Here is a 22,286-nt window from a genome sequence, read left to right on the forward strand (position 1 = left end):
CCTCCTCCTCCTCCTCCGCCCACCTCCTGCTCCACCTGCTCCACCTGCTCCACCGCCGCCGCCGCCGCCGCCGCCGCCACCCCCCCATCCTCCACACCTCAAGCGCCGCGCCCGTCACCCTGGGGCAGCGGGCAGGGGGGTGGCCCACGGAACCCCCCGACACCTGTGCGCCGCCGGACCCTCTGCACCTGAGGGGCCGACAAGATGGCCGCCCTCGCCAGCTCACTCATCCGGCAGCGGCGGGAGGTCAAGGACCCGCAGGCAAACCGGCAGATCGCCAACAAGCGCAAGCCCTGCCCCAAGAGCAACAAGTCGCTGTGCCAGAAGCAGATCCTCATCTTGATCTCCAAGGTTCGACTATGTGGCAGTCGAGGGAGAAAGATGGACAAAAGGCCGGGTGAGTCCAGGTTTAAGAGCTTGGGAACACACACACACACGCACGCACGCACACACGCACACAAACACACGCAGTGACACACACTATGGTTGCACTGCACTTGAGCCATTGTTCGTCAGACCGTTGTGGTGGATCCAAGGGGGCCAGTGGATTGCATCAGATATAGAGGGGCAGAAAAAGAGTCCAGTACCCAGGTCTATGAAATGTCTCTCAGGTAAAGGTGTCATCCTGTCTCTGCTGAAACATAGGTGGCTTTGCCCTCAGTAGACCTCATCTGAGTAATGGCCGATTGGGCAGCAGCTCTGTCGCGGTGCGTAACCCGGGTTTATCCCTGGCCGCGTCGCCGCACCAGCGCAGCGTGTCCTTAACCCCTCACCGCGTGCCCCCTCCTCCTGTCCCCTGGCCCCTCCTCCTGTCCCCTGCCCCCTCCTCCTGTCCCCTGGCCCTGCCCCCCTCTCCTCCTGTCCCCTGCCCCCTCCTCCTGTCCCCTGCCCTCTCCTCCTGTCCCCTGGCCCTGCCCCCCCCTCCTCCTGTCCCCTGGCCCTGCCCCCTCCTCCTGTCCCCTGCCCCCTCCTCCTGTCCCCTGCCCCCTCCTCCTGTCCCCTGCCCTCTCCTCCTGTCCCCTGCCCCCTCCTCCTGTCCCCTGGCCCTGCCCCCTCCTCCTCCTCCGGGGCTCTGCCTGCGTCCCGCTGGCTGGGCTCAGGGTTGATAACTGGATTCTGGATCTTGGCTTCAGCCAGACTTCTCCATTAATCCCTCCTCCCCCGTACTGAACATCGGGAACATCAACTGCTTGTAATTTCTTCGTTCGCAACTTAATCGGAATGTTGGGAAACTTCCCAGAAACACTCTGGGGCGGGGTGGGGGGGGGCGCTACACCCCCCTCAGCCTCCGTGGAACAACTGCCTGTGTGTGTGTGTGTCCGTGTGTGTGTGTGTGTGTGTGTGTGTGTGTGTGTGTCCGTGTGTGTGTGTGTGTGTGTGTGTGTGTGTGTGTGTGTGTGTAAAGGTCAGATGGGACAGGATTAGGATTCATTTGGCGTGACATCGCCTGAAAAACAAGTGGATGCGCGTGCACACATGCACATAGACACAGATTCACGCACACTCAAATAGACCCCCCCCCCCCCACACACACACACACACACACACACACACTGAACACACATGCTCTGATGCTGGCAGGAAGACGGTGATTGCACATGTGTATGGGTTGCATGCAAGTGTGTGCCCCCGACCCTATCCTATACTAGGTAAGTGTGGGTGTGTGTAGCCATCATGTGTGCGCTACCTGTTTTATATTAGATAAGTGTGTGTCTTGTCGTCTTTCTGTCTGCCCTGCACACACACACACACACACACACACACACACACACACACACACACGCATGTGTGGTGCGCATGTGTGCCTCTCTGCACCCCTGCACGGCCCCTATATATCCATAGTCTCCGTTGACTCACGCAGCCTAATGTGCTCAAAAACACGCATAGAATGAACTTGGCGTGTTAGCCAGGTGATTTACGGTGACATTAAAACGTCCAGAAAGCCTCATTGGCCATTCCGGGACCCCCATTACTTCCCTCTCCCTCGCCCACCCCCCGTCCCCACTATTGTCCCCTGAAGGCGAGTGGGGAAACAGAGGTTGGCCTAATTTGTCTTTGTGTCTGTTGCATAATCAATGTAATTGCAAAAATGATTAATTGACGATGAATCACAAAATAGTATTGTCGGTGTGGGGTCTGCAGAGCTTGCCTTTGATGAGACGGTTGTAACTGTTTTGTTTTCATTTTTGTTATTCATGATATTACAGCGACATGCTGGTGGTAGCAGCTGTGGAATTCAAATGAGGAAAACGTTCCTGGTGTGAATAAGTTGGGGCGATATTGCAGTTTGCTCTGTGGTTACAGTCAGCGTAACAATATTATGTTTGAGACAAAGAACACGAATATGCTGTGTAGGCAGTGCTGTGTGACGGCTGAAGGGTCACACACACACACACACACTCTCTCTCTCTCATATACACACACACACACACACAAACACAAATGAATAGCCTCATTATTATTAAAAGCTTTCAACATTTTAAAATAAGTAAATATTTAACAGAAAGCTTTATCCAAACCAAATGTAAATAGTTTTCATTGATAGCTGTTGGGACATTTTGAGACTGGTAGTCATTATTGTCAGAGCCTCTGACAGCACCTTATCTTATTCCCTTTTATTCTGAAACGTGCCACTGATCAGCTGGTTGGGCGTCTTGCTCCAGGACTGAGGGTCAGACTGCTCCGCTATACATTTTAAAGCAGTGTTAGAAAACAAGAAAACAAATGAGTATATCTATTGTATCAAAGCGGAATAAAGACATAAGGCGATTTTGGAACACTAGGGTTAAGAGGTGAAAGAAATCCTCAGTTCCTTAGTGGTTTTTCAACTGCTAATCACTGGTCAAAGTCCTTTCTGTATCAAGTGGCTGTTAAGGAAAAAGGCAATAGTGTTAAAACGATGCAGCAGAACCAAAGTGACTTCATTATGTAATATATTATGTGTGTCATGTGTAATATACAACACTGCATTGACGCTCAGTATTGACCGTGTCCCTTTGTGTTCTGGACGTGGTGGGGGGGCCAACCTGCTCACCTATAAACCCTCTGAAGGTGTTCCTATAAGAGCAAGAGTCTCTCGTCTTCAGCCTTGAACCACCCCATACTAACACCCTGTCCATTTACCTTCTGGTCGCATCTGTGGCGTGACTGCGTGTGTGTGTGTTGTGGTGTGTGCGTGTGTTTGTGTATTTGTGTTTGCATGTGTGTGTGTGAGTGTGTTTGTTTGTGTGTATTTGTGTGTGTGTGTGTGTGTGTGTGTTTTTGTGTATTTGTGTTTGTGTTTGTGTGAGTATTTGTGTGTGTGTTTGTGTGAGTATTTGTGTGTGTGTGTGTGTGTGTGTGTGTGTGTGTGTGTGTGTGTGTGTGTGTGTGTGTGTGTGTGTGTGTGTGTGTGTTTGTGTGTGTTGTAGAAGGTAAAACATGATGTTGAGATATGGATTATTGGAGTATTGCGATGCAGTGAAGCGGTTGGGAATATGTATAATAATACGTGTTGAAGTGGACTTCATGAGTGGACTCATGGTAGCGGTGGGCGGGGGGCGGGGGGAGGACTTGCTGAGCTGATACGTGACGGTGATGAATATGGTTCCTACTTCTCCCTTGACATTCTTTGATTATTTTGAGGATATGGCCGGACAAATTGAACACTGTCATTTCTAAATGTTCGATCAATGCAGTACAAATATTGCTGATTATTGATGCTACTGATGATATTGAGATGATAATAATATAGATCAATATAATAATATCAGATAAATGTCATGTACTGTGTGTGTGCAGTCCTCTGTGTGTGTGTGTGTGTGTGTGTGTGTGTGTGTGTCACACCACCATTACACCACTTACTCTCACCTAAATCTTCGCTGCATACAAACAGCTTTGCTTTTCCCTTGTCTGAGTGTGTGTGTTGTTGCCATGACATTTATTACCTGTGAGCTCCAGGTTGATCATGGTAATTACTAAGTCGGGGGGGGTGCGGTGGGAAGAGCTTCTTCCTGTATGTCTGCCTGTCTGTTGATTGGTCTATGTCTTTAATTATTACCTTCTGTCTTTCTTACAAATTCCCCTCTCTCTCTCTCTCTCTCTCTCTCTCTCTCTCTCTCTCTCTCTCTCTCTCTCTCTCTCTCTCTCTGGCCTGTTTTGCTTGTCAGCAGAAAGCAAAGAGAGATGGCTTACGACGAGGACAGAAAAGAAAGGAGAGAGTGAAAGGAAGAGAGAGAGAAAGGGGGAGGAAGGGGGGGTGTAACCATAAGGGTTGTGATTTAGAGGGGTCAGGGGTAAGTACCGTATGTGGCAGTGTGTGTCTTCATTATTCTCATGTGTGTGTGTATGGGGGGGGAGGTACGTGTGTGTGTGTGTGTGTGTGTGTGTATGTGTGGCTAGACAACCAATATTTCTGATCTTTTGCTGCAAGGTTGCGCCGGCTAGGTTAAGTGTGTATGCTGTGTGTATGCTGTGTGTGTGTGTGTGTGTATGCTGTGTGTGTGTGTGTGTGCGCAAGGGAGGATTGTGCCTGGGGCCTCAGTTGACCCATGGTTAAGATTGTGTGTAGAATGATCCGGTGGTCCATCTGGGATGCTGGAGGCTCAGAGACAGAGAAGGTGTGTGTGTGTGTGTGTGTGTCTTTGTGCATGTTTGTGTGGTGTGTGTGTGTGTGTGTATGGGGGAGATACGTGTGTGTGTGTGTGTGTGTGTGTGTGTGTATGGGGGAGATACGTGTGTGGGGTGCTTGTGGACATTTAACATTTAATGTGATAATAATTATAAACTAGAAAATGTAATCCCACGCATAAGGGATTACTGTGCATAGAAATGCCTGTGATCTTTATGATATTTTTGCATGTCGCTTTGGATAAAGGCATCTGCTAAGAACCATAACCATATTTCAGTTCATTGGTTGTATAGCCAATGCAAAGATTGATAGTTGAGTGTGGATGAGTTAAGTTATGGTTGGACAGAAATCAGACACTGAACCTTTGAACAATTATCTGTTTTCTGTGGGTAAGACGAGGGGGGTGGTTAGATATGCTTCTTAAAATGTAAATCACAGTCAATACTAGAAAATGCATTTCCTGCAGAAAATGTGGTGAGTGCTGTAGTACAAAGTGAGGTCGAAAGTATGTTAGATTAAGAGGATAGATTAACATAGATTAACACGTAAAGAAACGTTAAATGGCTTAAATCAAATGAAGGGATTTGAACAGAGTTCACCATTTTAAATGGAGTAAACAATGTAAACATGCACACCATTTAAAAAAAATGAAATGGTTGGAAAGAAATAAAGTGACAGTTGAATGAAAAGCGCAAAGCATTGCTTAAAATGCAGAAATGTAAAATGAATTGAAATGAAGAATCTGAAAGGTCAAATGTTTTGCCCTGCACTGCTGAAAAATCTGAAAGTTCAAATGTATTGCAGTGCACTGCTGAAAAACCTGGAAGCTGAAATGGAAAAGTGACTGATGCTGAATTGTATTACCTGAAGAAGCAAAGTGCTGAAATACAGTGTTACAAAAGAAGTCGTCGTAGTAGTGGTACTAGCTGTAGTAGTAGTAGTAGTAGTAATGGTAGTAGTAGTAGTAGTAGTAGTAGTAGTCGCTGAACAGTGGCAATTTCTCTAAGACTGCAAGGAAAGCTCAGCTTCCCCTAAAATTTCACAAATTAAATGGTCAAATATATACTGTTAACATTTCATTGACTAAAAATGTGTTAGAACACGTCCATCTCGAAGACGAGTTTGTTCAGAATCAGCTGCTTATCGCAGGTCGACTGACTCGATTTCCTTCTCATACACTCCCGTAGCGTCACAGTGTGTTTGCCTGTTGAAGCTCAGTGTCAATCGACTTCAATGGGGCTGCAGAGAACAGCTTTTTTTAGTGCGTCGAAAGTCGATGGTCATTGGATAATGCTGCGATTATGTCCCTCCCACAGACACTCAGCGTCTCTGAGGGTGAATGGAGGAGTGGGCTGGCCTGGACGCTGGGCTTCTGCGTGATGATTGGAGGGTCTCCGAGTTTCCGTTTGATTGACAGCGATTTTGAACTATAAAAAGTCACCGGAGCTCTCTTCATTCCTCAGTCCCATCGCAGCTTTTGCAAGCGAGTTGAAAGACGAACTGCAACCTATTTCTTGATAATTGCTAGACAATTTTCATTGTACATTTAATACACTTATTCACACAATTCCTTGCTTCAGTTTAATATAATTCCCACATTTCCTTGTTCAAGTTTAATATCGTTTTGGTAGTTCCATCACTTTGATTCAGGGAGACTGAGGTCTGAACTTCAAGTCCTGTATTCAGATCAGGACTTGCAGGGTGGCAGGGGAAAGCTGTGTGATTTCTTGGTGTTCCTTAAAGACATGGAGTTGGACAGTGCAATGCCTCAGCTTTACAAACTGTTCTCATTAGTGGCAACAATTGGAGCTACATCTGCAGGTGTAGAAAGGAGCTTCTCCTGTTTAAAGCGGCTCAAGTCCTACACCTAACACAATGGACCAAGGCAGTTTAAGCAGCCTAGCTCTGCTGGCCATTGAGAGGACACTGGTCAAGTCACTGGAAAAGACAGCTAGTTGGTATGACAGAGCATTTCCTTGAAAGGAACAGAGAGTATAATTTACATATACATAAAATGACAATTTATTTGATGTAGCCCGAAAATGAGCTTCCCCTCTTTGAAAGACCAGCAGCCGCCACTGTCACTGAAGTAGTAGTAGTAGCTGAAGTACTGGCTGCACAAACGATATGCCATATGAAAGGTTTGGTATTGATTGATGTCTGTAAAGAATTATAATAATCCAGACCAGACCAACTGAAAACGAGGCGGACATGGAACTTAAACTGTGACTATGGAAAAAGTATAAAGGTAATCAAAATACTGTTTTCAGATTATTGAAGATACAAGTGTCTTGATTTGTTAAACCTTAGTTAACGATAAAAGATTGACCAAGTTACGAGGTCTGTAAGTAGTAAGTGTCAGAGAATTGACTTCGATTGTAAAAAATAGTATTTCAAAAGTAGAATATCTCAAAAAGTATAAAGTTTACAAATATGAAAAGTCATTGCCCAAATGTATGGACCTAGACCTTTGTGACAGATGTTGAATGGAATTGATTGGTTTGGTAGTTTTGGCCACATTAATTGCACAAGTTTGGTCGGAAGAAGAACAACGGGTAAAGGGATATCAAAATTGTGCATTCCTATGCACAATAACTAACAATTAACAGTTAAGTTATGCTCTCATTATCAATTACTAATGTGTTCATGTTAACTAAAGTATTCATGTGTACATTATTTAATTACTTGTTACTGTTTATTAACTGTTTGATTATTTACCCTTAATGTAAGGTGTTAGAAAATATACATGATATGGATGTGAGTGAATTTTTGCATTATTTCTTTGGGCCATGATTAGCTTTCTTTGACTTCAACAGGATTCAAATAATTATTTTTACAAATCCCCCCAATATTTTGGGGGGATTTGTAAAAAGTTTCAGTGCATGATTGAAAACTTTAATTTCCCAAAGGCGTCCTAAATATGTGTGTGCTTGAGTTTTACACACTCCCACCTCTCTGAACTGTGAGAACAAACTCCCAGGATGACACACAACTGCATCTTTCTTTCACAAACAGCACAAGTTGCAAAAGGTTTGTGGTTTACCTGACAAGACAAAAGCAGGAGATTCGACGCCGTCAGGAGTAGTGGCAGATTTTATTACTTTATGAAACTGTGTGTTTGCATGGGTCTATGTGGATTTTTGTGTGTTAGAGAAAAGGAGTGTGTGTTGTGTGAAATTTGCTGGTCCATGTTTGTATGTGTGTGTGTCGTTCCCTAAAACACCACACACAAACCAACACAGTCTCACTCCGAGTTCGTCAAAAACTGACACTTGGTCAGGGGCTTTTGGCATTACTGGCTGACGCAAAGCTTTCCTTGTGCGTCTTAATTTGACGCAGGTTTTTTTTTACTCATTATAATGTAATCCCTCCACGGCCATATCTGACTCCCAGGGAAAGCCCAGTATTAACCAGATGGCTTCACATAGAGACGTTTTGAGCATTCATCCCAGACAGGACGTGAAAGTTTTTAGGTTAACGGTGATTTTACAGTGAAATCTGAGACATTTCTCAACACAACTACACCAACGTGTCCTTGTTAATTAAACAACATGTGTGGGTTAAGGCTGTGGACATCAGTTGTTGTGTTTTGTATATAATATCATAACTAAATAATTGTATATAAATATAAATATATATAATATATTTTAATATTTAATTAATTCAATATTAAACCAATGCATTTCATTTGGGAGATTATTTTCGACTTCAGAAGGGGGAGGGGGGGGGCGGGCTGCGCAGGATTCGTCAAAACAATCAGATTTATCTGAAATAAATAAATAAATACACATACTTATATATATATATATATTTATTTATTTATTATATACAGAGACCACCAGACCTCCTCGAAGCAATGAAAATGGTCTATTAAATTTAAGATGGGTGGGAGAGAATAGGGATATAGTGGTATACCGTCAATATGAATTTCATTCTTAGAATTTCCGAGAGGATGGTCAATGGTCAGATACAGATCTCGTTATAACTTATAACAAGAATTTATATTGATGTGACAAGAAAGGATGTAATGATAATGCCAAGAAAATAAAGGCTATATGGTTATAATAATTTAAATATAATTAACTTATAAAGCGTATAACGAGACAACGAGACGATCTAGTTGTGGGCCAGGAGAGGCTGAATTTTAACCGAATTCGGCCTATAACATTATCCATATATCTATAGTCTAACTCTATATACATGTCCATTGTATGATATGCTGTAAGTATAGCCTCGTTTTTATGTTATAAATATTTTAATATTATCTGGTTATACCTGAACCACACTCCCATAGAAAAGGTACACTGTGTTAGTTGGTGTTACAACCCGCTGCGTTGATTGGATTGGTGGAGGTGGATTGTCAATGGTCAGATACAGATCTTGTTACAACGATAATAGCTACATGGTCTACTATATTATAACTAAATAATTGTATATTTATATATATGATTTTTTTATATGATATTTTTAAATATTTAATTAATTCAATATTAAACCTATGTATTTCAATCGGGAAAATAATTGATTATTTTCGACTTTAGAAGGGGGAGCGTGCTGGGCAGGATTCATCGAAACAACAATCCGATTTTTTCAGCAGACCCCCTCAAAATCTGAAAATAACCACGTCCCTTAAATCATTAAGTTATCATGTGTGAGACGTCATTCCTCCCCCTGAGTGTGTATTGACTATTTCTGGTGATTGAAATGCTCATTGCAAGCTTCCTATTCATGTCTAGTGTACCCCTACTGTCCACAAGCCCCCCCATCCACATATGGATATGGAGAATTGTTGCCCCGCCCCAGTGGTGGTGGTGTCATATCTATGAAAGAGTCCATTCAAATATACTACAATGATCAATTAGCAGGCCGAAGCCCTAAAGGAAGTGATGCGATAGGTAACTTCTGACAGGGACAGTAACAAGTAAGATATAGACCTGGGGTCTCTTTTATATCAACGGGGGTCTCAAAGGACGCATATGATTATCAACTTGGGGGCTCCAGCCCTACAAGAAATGACTCAGCAAGTGCTCCATCTCGTTGCACCTCACCCAGCGACTCGCTTGCAAGATTTTGGCCTGAAGTTCTTCCCAGACCTACACCCTAGCCATCCAACATGCATATCTGAGAATCAGGCCTCTCTTTAATAATGACAAAAAGTTAACTTTTTGTTATCTCATAAAGGCTGTGGTGCCTGCTCCTTTTGGCCTTTTGACCCCAGACTTCAAAAACTTGTACACAGGCCAGCTGTATCTACACACCTTAAGGAACAAATTTATACGTCCATCCCACCAAAAATGGGGACTAGAAACTAACCTGTCTTATTCACATTTACCTTACCTTACCCCCCATTTACCTAACCCTAACCTTATCTACCTTACTGATGGAGGTCACGCCCCTTTTCCCCCCTTTTCTAGATAGCTAGATCTAGCCCTTACAGAAAAAAAGTTTTCCTAAAATGAACTGTTTTTTGGACAAAGCCTCTCAGAAGTGCTGCGTGGAAAGAACGTTTTTGAGATAGGAAGGTCCTACCACCCTGAAACTTCACTACCTTATTCTAGGGCCTAACTGGGACCCCCACACCGAAACTTGGCCTTCTCGAACCCTGAGGGCAGGGAGGGGGGGGTCTGAGGTTTTGGGTTAGGGTTAGGGTTGGCTTTTTTCCAGAGACCTACAATTTTCACTGAGTAATCCTAAAATGCACCCTGGATGAAGCTCTAATGGACAAGATTCCATCTCTTGTCAACTAATTTAGATTAATTTCTAGCAACGGCTTGTTTCCAATGCGTTTCAATGGAGCATTTGATGATGCTGTGTGAGCCTTTCCTGTAGGGCTGGAGCCCCCAAGATCGTATGCGTCCTTTGAGACCCTCTTTGATATAAAAGAGATCCCAGGTCTATAGCTTACTTGCTAATGTCCTCACCTCTACCTATTGCATCACATCCTTTAGGGCTTCGGCCTCCTAATTGATCATTGTAGTATATTTGAATGCCCTCTTTCATATCAATGACACCACCACCACTGGGATGTGGCAACAATTCCCCATATCCATAATGGGAGGGGGGTGGGGGTGCTTGTGGACAGTAGGGGAGGAGGAGGAATGACCTTTCACACATGATAACTTAATTCATTGTTTCAAATAACCCTGCCTTGTTAAATCAATGAGCTTGATGTTTTGCTTTCATGAATAGGTTATAGGCTCACTACAAAATCTGTCCATGCGCATCTCTCAGAGTGATGTAACAAGCCACCAGACAGCGATTAAAAAAAAAACGAGTTAAGTTCAATACAAAAGTAACTTATTAATTACAATTTACGTCTAAACTGCGGAAAATAGAAAGATATTCCAAGGTGCCCTTTGAAGGACTTGGAATATCTGTCTATTTCCTAGCCAGCGGACCCTAGTTTACGACAAAAACAACACAATTGACGGCAGCTCAGTTGTCGCACTTAACGTCGTTGACGGGTTTGGAGCAGAGCTATGTTTGAACTCATGCAGTCATTTGCAATGTGAACGGTGCACTGCATACATTGTGTATATTAATGTTCCTCATCACAGCGTCCCGCCCCCCCTTCTGAAGTCGAAAATAATCTCCAGATTGAAATGCATTGGTTTAATATTGAATTAATTAAATATTAAAAATATATATTATATATATAAATAAACAATCATTTAGTTATAATATTATAAGTAGACCATGTAGCTACTATTGTTATAACAAGAACTCTATCTGACCATTGACAATCCACCTCCACTAATCCAATCAACGCAGCGGGTTGTAACACCAACTAACACAGTGTACCTTTTCTATGGGAAGTGTGGTTCAGGTATAACCAGATAATATTCAAATATTTAGAACATAAAAACTAGGCTATACTTACTGCATATCATACATTTGACATGTATATAGAGTTCAGTGGCAGCTGGTGATAAAAATTGTTGGTGGGGCGCAGTAATATAAATTTATTTCCTGTATTCTGGTGCATTTTGGGGATGGCCACTACCTATTACCTATTACCTACTATTCATTCAGATTCATAGCCTACATCCTGACTTGCAGGGCCTGGGCAAGCTTACCCATTGTTGTTATTATGATATTGAGGCAAATCATGATCACTGTCCTATAGCGTCCATTTTTGTGTCTCAATGGCTATTTCAAATGCAGTTAGAAATATGGGACAGTTGCTTTATATTGTTTATATGCTACAGGCCGAAAGACTAAATTAATATGTAACTTACTTGCTCCTTTTAAGTATAACATTGCTTGGGGAGTCCAATTCCTCCACTGAAATGGATGGAAAGTGCTTTTACAACTCGCTAGTAGTTAGTGATCCATCTCTTCTGCTGTAGTTGTGTTGCGCAAGTGTTGCTGAGGGAGGTAGCCTAGTTGATTGATTTGCTGAATTGTCCAATCGTGTGGTGATAAAAAAAAACAGAAAAGCATTACCATTGGCCTGAGACGCACACTGGTGCGACCCGATGGCGATTTTTTTTGCACCAATTAAAAGCCGTCTCTGCTTGATAGACAGCAAAAGGTTTGCAAGCTTACGTTGACTCCAACTTGGCCGGCGCCCCTGACCTGAAGGAGGGCTTTATTTCCAATGACCAATAACTAGCCTAGCCCGAATCATTGACGTTCAGACGCATTTAAATGGTTGCTGGCGGTTGCAAGTACGGTCTATCACACAATTAAACGAGGATAAACACTATGTATTTTTGTTGATTTATTTCGTATGTATAATAGTTAATGGAGGGGCGGCGCCCTAGTGCCCTCTATTGACCCACTGATAGAGTTAGACTATAGATATATGTATAAGGTTATAGGTCCAATTCAGTTCAAATTCAGCCTCTGCTGGCCCACAACTAGATCGTCTCGTTGTCTCGTTATATGCTTTATAAGTTAATTATATTTAAATTATTATAACCAAGTAGCCTTTGTTTTCTTGGCGTTATCATTACATCCTTCCTCGTTACATCAATATAAATTATTGTTATAACAAGATCTGTATCTGACCATTGACCATCCACTCCAAGCCATCTGGTTAATACTGGGCTTTCCCTGGGAGTCAGATATGGCCGTGGAGGGATTACATTGTAATGAGTAAAAAAAAACCAAATTAAGTCAAATTAAGACGCACAAGGCCTTTGCGTCAGCCAGTAATGCCAAAAGCCCCTGACCAAGCGTTGGTTTTTGACGAACTCGGAGTGAGACTGTGTTGCACAAACAGACACGCACACAGATGTATCTGTGAGAGAGTGTGTTTACCCCTACCCATCCCATCATCACCTCCCCTGCCCTCACTGCTACTCCAGCTACTCATTTCCGAACACACACACACACACACACACACACACACACACACACATATTATTCTAACCCTTTGCCTAACCCATACTAATGGCAACCTCAGCACTAGAGACAATTCAGCTCATTACAAGGTCAGCCTGTCCCACACACACACATGTACACACACACACACACGCACACACACACACTGATGCACACACACACACACACACACACACACACACACACAAAGTGAAGCCTCTGGAGACACACAGACACACAAGGTTACTTAGCCACAGCACTATCATTGCATAAAACAGTACAGGCAGGTACACCATACTCGCCCACACACACACAGCCATGCTCTAAGGACACACACACACACACACACACACACACACACACAAGATGTCATTATAGTTTATGTGGGGAGTGTGCCGAGGACATAAAATTGTGCTTGTTTAGCATGTGTGTGTGTATGTGTGTCTGCCTGCCTGTCCGTGTGTGTGTGTGTGTGTGTGTGTGTGTGTGTGTGTGTGTGTGTGTGTGTGTGTGTGTGTGTGTGTGTGTGCGCGTGTGTGTGTGTGGAGTGTGTGGAGTGTTGGCCTCAGTCGAGCAAACAAAAGACCAAAACAATTCCCTATAACATTGCAGACATGTACATTGTTTAGCAGCCTTTGCAATGGGAGCATTGTACAACATTATGTATTATTGGACCGACTGGCTATCTCATGTGTATTGAAGTGCGTAAGAGACAATTATATAAAGTTAAGGGTATGCTTTCGACCAATTCGATAAAGGGGGCCCCAGGTTTTAATACACTACCCCGGGAGGTATTCAGATTATATCTCAATCTCACTAAGGGAATCATAGAGAGTACTTCCCTAACCCAGTGATTAAACAAAGGTGGTTTCACCGACTCCCACTGCAAAAGAATTAGCCCCCGGGGCAGCAGCGTAACAAATGCCGTCGCGTTTGCCTATACAGCAGATTTATCTTCAGACAGAAACACCCCAGAGACAGCGTTGATGGGGCTAGGATCTACTGCCCCGCCGCAAATGTAGGAGATTACTTCAAAACTCCTCACCCAGAAGTCACCAGGTGAAGTGCACAGCCTGGGGCCTCGCGGACTGTGCCGCTACCTCGGGCACTCAGGGTCGGTGCCAGAGTACATTCTGGCCAATTTGTCACTTGAATAGTGCCATCGATGTAAGACTTTGACTTGGATGAGGCTGTGTCTTATGCAGAAAGAGGTGGTGTGTATACGTTTTGAAATACATTGCCATGTCTCATCAGAGTGTAAAACGTCCAAGTCCTCCGGAGGACTTGGACTTGGACTCCTCCCTTGCCAGCTTAGCAAAATCCAACAAGTCGGGGGCGCTGATGTATTGTATGCTTTTATACATTTTGGAAAGCCTCCCTTTCCCATAAGGGTCAAATTCCAGTATAACATCCATTGTATTTGTAGGTGGTAAGGAAGGAAATGGACAGTGCAGCTTACCAAAACTCACTAAAACTAACACCTGTAAATATCAGAAAAAATAGTTTGTAGGAATATCATGATATTTCTGCAGTATTTCAAATGAAGATACTTGACAAAGAGGTCACCAAAGAACATTAGACCATTCCTATGCCATGCTTTGAAAGCGGTTTCAATGTGGGATGGAGGTAACAGGTGGTCTTCCGCTAACAGGAGGAACAAATGGTTGCCTGGTTGAAGCGAAAATGTTTTCTGAATTGAAACCACATTTGAAGAGTTTTTTTTAACAACTGGGCTCAGGCTCTGAAGACTTTATTAGAAAAAAATAAAGGTAAAGAGCTATTTCTAGAGGATAGAAATAGGTGAAGGTAACACATTTGATATAAGTTCCATAGAAACCCAGGTTGGTCCTTTTAAGAAATTAAATGTGTTGCCCAATAGTCTCCCAAGCTGTTGTAGTGTGTACATGATTTCAGCAATTGATTCTGTTGGGTTGGATATGTACAGTATGTATACAGTATGAGGTTATCTGCGTATAGCGATACCTTGTGTGTTATTTGGAATCTAACTACACCTGCAATACTTTCAACAAATGTTGAAAGGCAGCATCCCTGCCTAGTCCCTCTGTGCAATACAAAATAATTCAATCTGATTGAGTTTGTGCGCACTGAAGCGGGGGTATACACTGTATACCCCCGCTTCAGTGCACAAACTCAATCAGATTGATGGTCCGTCTTTCATTTCATGGATTAAAACATTGTATACTATACAATGTTTTAATCCATGAAATGAAAGCAAACCAATTTTATCCAGTACCATGAATGAATAATTCCAGTCGACCCGGTCGAAAGCTTTCACTGCATCGAGAGAGAGCGACCTCTGGCCGAGGGGGCGGAGTAGAGTATATTAAACAACCGTTGCATATTAAAGAATGACTGCCGCCCAGGAATAAAACCCGTTTGGTGGGGATCGATTATGTTAGGTATCACCGTTTCAAGGACAATGTGACCAATCTTTAGTGAGGATTATGTGGAGGAAACAACAGGCTGATAGGCGGTAGGACCCACAGACCAGGGGATCCTTGTCTTTTCTCAGTAGGACTGATCGTTTGTTGTGGGGGCATCGAGGACGGTCTGGTCGTCTGTGTTAATTTGTGGTCATCTCAGGAACGTTTGGGTATGGGTATCAGCAGTATTTGATAAGGTTTGTAATGACAGAGTACTAGGAAGGGAGGTGGCGTGTTATCGCCATGGTTACGGCCCAAGGCATATTTGTGGTCCTTATTTAGTCCCATCGGTGTGTGTGAGCATTATAATGAGCGACACAGAACAACACAACACAGAAGGATCTGGTGGTTCACCGTGTCAAATGCTGCGGACAGGTCGAGGAGAATGAGAACCGATGAGAGGGACGAGGCTCTGGCAGCACGGAGGGACACCGCCACCCACCGTAGCAAAAATATTATAGGTTTAAGGAAATCTTAGACCTTAGACCTTAAATGGCTGCTAGGACGGAACTCCACCATCCACACACAATGTACATACAGTAGAATAAGTGTCCAAAAAGCTCAACTTTCTCTCGGAGGCCGCAGTCAGCCGCAGCCAACCACTGCCCAGGCAGAGCTCAAAATATCTGCACAAACCAAATAGTGTTTTGGGGAGAATTGCAAAGACATAGGATTTTACACCTTTGGTCTCTAAATTGGGCACTTATTTCAGTAACGGTTTTGGGTTCACCAGCTCTTTACGATCTGGGAATTGACAGATGACACAAGAAAAAAACTAAGGGTTATCCCAGTTGGGGCCATCAAGATTGACAAGTACAACTAGATTGTCATATAGCTTTCCTGATACAATGACAAATCTGCCATTATTATCTGTTATTACACTGATTGGCGTAAATTAAACACCCTTTATTATTAGTATTGCAGCTCCCCTAGATCTGCCTCCATAGTTGGAGTGGAATATCTTATCAATCAAGGTTTTTTAGCTTGGTGTGCTCACCAGTTCAGAGATGGGTCTCCTGAAATCTGCACCCACTGACTTTAGGTGTGTGAAAACCCTGCTGGGCTGAATAGGATGTTGGTTCCCTTATAGTTTCAACGAATGAATCTAACTAAACCTAAGCCCTGAGTTTCAACCATTGTCTTGATCAATTCCAGAGAGTACAGATAGGTAATTGTTTTCCACTAGGGAAAAAAAGAATACAAACAAAAATATGCTGGCCTTGTTCTTAATACCGTGGTAGCTCTGGCCTCTCCTAGCTTAAGGCTTAATCTCAACATAAGTATACAGGGTCACCATTTAGCTGGCCATTTAGGCCTCCAGAACAGGCCTCCAACGAAACATTTGTGGCACATGTGTACTAATGAAACACACACAATAATAATAAGTACAATTAAAGAATAGTAATAGTATTTGGGGATATACAATCCTCACTCTGATAGTCAATAGGACTTTGGAGGCACTGATTCAGTTACAGGGCTCCATAACATCAGCAGTTACTGATCAGGAGTAGCCCTATGCGTGGGAACATTCTTGGTGATTTAAGTCTGGACCTCCTCCGGTGTGGAGAAGATCCCTTCCTGGTTGCTGTGCGTGAGTCGAAGGCGGGCCAGGTTTTTGTTTCAGCCCATTGTATCCCACTCGGGCTCTGGCAACTCCTGCAGTGTAGTCTGTGTTACGCAGCGGGGCTACAGTGACCTCTAGGTGCTCAACTTCAGCCACGCCCGCTGGTGTCCTCACCGGATGCCATACAATTATGGCCTAATTATCCACACCTGTTGTCATGCCTATTTATTCCCTTTGCTCCCCTCACGTGGTTCCTACTTGTGCCTATTAAGAATAGTGTTTTGGAAATGGGTTTCTCACCTTTATTTTCTCATGTAAAGTTTGTGTTTTGCGTTTGTACTTGCTTCAGTCAAGAAGTTATTTTGTTTTACAAACAAATCACTGTCTGCTGCCTCTTCTTTCCGCAATACTTAGATCTAGACCTAACCCGGACCGTAACAAGTCTGGGTAGACAGACAGACAGACATTTGGAGGTAGTGTAGGCGAGCCACAATGACGGCCACCGTCATTGTGGCTCGCCTACACTACCTCCAAATTGTGCCAAAATCCTTTGCTGTCTGTCTACCCAGACTTGTTACGGGCCGGCCACCGTCATTGGCGGCCACACCGTCACCGTCATGACGACCACCGTCATTGTGGCCACTGGCCGGTCACCCTGCCCGGGCGCCGGTCATAGTGAGCAGGGGGATCTGTCCACCACTAGCACCTCCACCAGGCTGAACGCCTTCTGAAGCAGTGCTGACTCCCTCTCTCTCTGTTCTGTCACGACTTTGACTGAGCTTTGAGAAGCGCCGCTTTGGGCTGTTGAGTAGCAGTGTCGCCCGTGCGTGGTGACGGGCTCCTCTTCATCTCACCGGTAGAACCTTTCAGCGCCATAGTAACCGAGCTGTAGTCAGCTGCAAACCCTGCCATCTCCTTTTCCAGTACGCTTCTAATCTCCGATTTTATTATGTCTCGGAGACATAATGGCTGAGAGCTCCTGTCTGAGAGTTTCAGTGACTAGCGCTGTAGTCGCGTCGGTTGAGGTTGTTGCTTTGCACTTGGTTCTATGAGCATCCTTACTGTACCAACAGAGATATATTGTTTCACTTTCTTCTGACAAATGTACTTATTGTAAGTCGCATTGGATAAGTGTCTGCTAAATGCCCTGAATGTAAATGAAATGAGCTGGGGGCGCAAGGCATCAGTACAGAAGAAGTTGTGTTACAGATTTTTGTTGGCTTGCCAACCATGTCTTCCCCCTTATATGGTAAACGTAAAACAAAACACACAAAAACAAAATAACATATTCTTTCCTATAGTCCCATAGGGCCTATCTAAAGATTTGTAAACTGAAAGTTCTGCTGAGCCTAGTCTCAAATGTCTACTCTATAGCTTGCTCTCCAATAATCCCCTGACGTCTTATTTGTATCCTTCCGAGATAAACATGACAGAATGACAGCACATGCACCTCACCCAGGGACTGTGTGTGTGTGTGTGTTTGTTTGTTTACATGGTGATATCAATTCCTCCGTGGTTTGTTGCATCTACTCTGTACAGTCACTGAATATATTTGGTCCTGCTGTGTTTGTGTGTAACTTACTACAGTATATGTTTGTGTGTGTGTGTGTGTGTGTGTGTCTGTGTTTGCATGTCTGTGTGTGTGTGTGTGTGTGTGTGAGAGAGAATGTGTGTGTGTTGCTGCTCATGTTGTGGTGTGATTCATCAGCCACTCTCATTAAAATCTGAAACGATTTATCAATAATGTTTGTACAGTGGATTCTCACACGCGGTCACACATACGCCAAGCAACGACGATTAACCGCCACACAGAACCAACAACCCACCCCGACTTCACCTCCCTACCGTCATCTTATCAAGAACATGTGCTTGTATCTAGGTCTCTCTCTCTCTCTCTCTCTCTCTCTCTCTCTCTCTCTCTCTCTCTCTCTCTCTCTCTCTCTCTCTCTCTCTCTCTCTCAGTTGGCTCTGTTCAGTGTATCCCTGCTTAAGCATTCCAATAGTAACTTATTAGAAGCCTATTATCCTAACCACTCACATCGCAGTTTTAGGTATGACGACAAGGGTTGGACGTTATACTGTCACGTTCCTCTCTTACGTGACAATGCATCATCCAGTAACGTAGCGCAGTGCAGTCAACTGTTTATATATAATAAAAAAAAACACTCAATTGACCAAATGGCAAATCACAAGCCACTGATTGGGACGACCCCAACCCATCCAGCAGTTAACTCAACTACATGCATCTGATGCTGATGGCTCTGAGTCCACAATCAGACAGTCGGGAGCCAAGATGGCTGCGTGGTCCCTGGCTGGTGGGCAGTTGGTCCGGCTTTGTGGCTCCGGGCCAAAGGGAGAGACTGTTCCAGCCAGTTGTACCAGTAAAAGAAAAAGAGTTCCTGTCGCTTCTGTTTTTGATGTTAACGTCGATACTTTGAGAGAGTTTTTATTGTATTGCGTCATGTATACGCCACTGCCAGACTATTTGTGTTGACACTACCACACTCTAACCCCTCTATGTTATTTGATTTGACTTGACGTGATGATGATTAGCCATTTGAAGCTACTTTGAAAGCCGTCCGTTGGTGACATCACGAGTGGGGCTGTGTCCACTGAAATGTTACGGGGGGATCAGTCTACCAGTTGGCACGGCCCACTGGGCGGGCTGAAACGCCGGGCCATCCATCATACACCTGGCGGTAGAATAGGGCTCCTTTAACCTACATCAGGTTATCAGCAGCGTAACAAAGAGAACATTCAGAGCACTCTGCTCCACGTCCCTATCTAGTCATCACCCCCAGCGCCGTCCGGCTGGTTACCGTCTGGCTTTGTGTCCTCTGTCCTCTCTCCTCTCTGTGTGCCCACGCTCCAGATGTTGTGTATGAAACGAATTCCCAGGATGAACGGTTGCGAGATGGCAACATTTGGCCCCTTCTAATGATCAATGATGACTCTCGCCCCTCGGCTTATGCCGGGGTGATTGATGTGTGAAGGCGATTACAATCTCTCTCTCTCTCTCTCTCTCTCTCTCTCTCTCTCTCTCTCTCTCTCTCTCTCTCTCAATTTTGGGGAGGGGGTATTCCTCATCGTTAGCCAATCAAATCTAATCTTTCAGATGAGTGTTTAGTGCTGGCTGTTTGCCCATGTAGAGTATATTTCCTCCTATTGTGAGCATTTCCTGCCGTGACAATACCTGAGACCAGACATCACGACTGAAAGTGACAGTGAGTGAACAGGTGTGTGTGTGTGTGTGTGTGTGTGTGTGTGTGTGTGTGTGTGTGTGTGTGTGTGTGTGTGTGTGTGTGTGTGTGTGTGTGTGTGTGTGTGTGTGTGAGACCAGCCCCCCTCAAGGGGGAGGGGCTAACCAGAAAGGTATCCAATCACACAACGCCAGCCGACCGTTTTTGCCCTTCGATCGACCCCCTCAGCCCAAGTGTATTTATACCGACACACACACACACACACACAGGCGCCGACGTTTAAATGTCAAAAGTGATCTGTGCACTTATGCATACGTTAGCTGCCGGTCTGGGACGTCTTACTTTGCATCAGGTAATTACCATGCTGCTGTCGTAGCACGCAGAGCTCAGGACGCCCGCTGTGACAAACGGCAAACAACCGCCAAGTCAGCATCTTGTAGGAACCCCTCCAGCACCTCCACCACCACCAGCACCTCCACCAACACCACCACCACCAGCACATCCACCTCCACCACCACCACCACCAGCACCTCCACCTCCACCAACACCACCACCACCAGCACCTCCACCAACACCACCACCACCAGCACCTCCACCACCACCACCACCAGCACCTCCACCTCCACCAACACCACCACCACCAGCACCTCCACCAACACCACCACCACCAGCACCTCCACCACCACCACCACCAGCACCTCCACCTCCACCAACACCACCACCACCAGCACCTCCACCACCTCCACCAACACCACCACCACCAGCACCTCCACCTCCACCACCACCACCAGCACCTCCACCTCCACCACCACCACCACCAGACTGTGTGTGTGTGTGTGTGTGTGTTTTGTGGAGAACACAGCACTTAGTAAACAGAGCATTGCTGTCTTGTGTTTTTGCCATCGACGACAGTGTCGTTGTAATCACAATTATTAAAATGCCAGGGACAGTAAATCACACATTAGCATTTTATATGTGATCAATTTGCCGCGTGGTTTGTGTGCAGAGGGGAGTGTGTCCACTACATGCAACATATCACAAAGCACAGGGACCAGACCGGCATCAATGTGAAGAAGGGAAGAGAGGGGAGTGAGGTTTGCAGGCAGATGGAATAATAGCTAGAGCGTTAGCGAGGTAGGTAGGTAAGGGTAAGTTGATGTTTGAAGGCAGCCAGCTATTGTTGATGAGTTGAAGGGCAGCTATCTAGATACATCTAGGCTGTTAGATAGCTAGCTGGTGCAAGGTCGGTAGGTTGTTGGTTAACAAGCTAAATGAGGCAGGTCATCTTGTTAGTTAACTAGATAATTGAAGATGACAGATTGTTTGATAACTCGCTAGGTCAAGGGAAGTAGGTTCTGAGGTGCCACTGGCGAGGTGAAGGTGGGTTGGTTTGTAGGAGGTAAGGCTAAGCTACTAAAGGGTAGTTGTTTTTACACACATGAGGCTTCATTAAATGTTCATGGTGGATTCCTGAATCCTTTGAAAGGTGACCGTTACAATGCCTGTGTGAAGACATCCCAGCATATGCGTGCAGTTTCCCTGATCCAAGCGAGACTGTGGCCACAACAAAACTCATTAAATCACATTGTCTTTATCCACTCTCTCTTACTTTCACTTCCTCCTTTACTTCCAGAGCCCCTTTCACTTTTAAACGGGCAAACTAGACACAATATCATAGCCGTGAGGAACTCGACTCAACGTGCCATGTGGAATGTGTAGTTAAGCCTTCATTAACTTTGATCACAAAGAAGTTGTCAACTGCTGGCAGCCAATGTCTGTCCCCTAAGTATACTTAAACATACCGGTGCTGTGCCTCACATGGTGTAGTTATTAACAATCACAAGAACTGGCAGCCAGAAGCTGTCCTGTTCGAGCATTTGTGGAAAATATGGTTGCATGAATATGTGTTAAGATTAATTATGATTTTAAAATGTATGTGAGCGGACAGGATGCGGTTATTCACAGACGGTCTGTTAGGCTGGACGGGTAAAAAATAGAAAATAGGGTTAGGGTTAGGTTAGCCCAAGTAAAGTCTGTGTGGGATCCCTGGATTGGCTTCGTGGCTGGCATGATTGCACTTGATAAAGTAGTACATTGTAATAAGCTAGATCACTATTGAAATATCATATCAATAAATTAGG

The 22,286-nt window shown here is 44.5% G+C and overlaps 1 protein-coding gene across 1 annotated transcript in view; it reads left to right on the plus strand.

Annotated features, from left to right (window-relative positions):
- Positions 1-204: 204 nt before the first annotated feature.
- fgf11a (fibroblast growth factor 11a) overlaps positions 205-22,286 on the plus strand; it is a gene marked incomplete at both ends in the record, with an annotated part of 91,864 nt that continues 69,782 nt past the window's right edge. Inside the window, one exon of the mRNA XM_084487081.1 lies at positions 205-397. Coding sequence (XP_084343207.1) covers positions 205-397 — 193 coding nt within the window. The remainder of the gene's footprint in view (positions 398-22,286) is intronic.

The sequence above is a fragment of the Micromesistius poutassou genome, assembly GCF_964030765.1.
Source record: "Micromesistius poutassou genome assembly, chromosome: 23".
Lineage (NCBI taxonomy): Eukaryota > Metazoa > Chordata > Actinopteri > Gadiformes > Gadidae > Micromesistius > Micromesistius poutassou.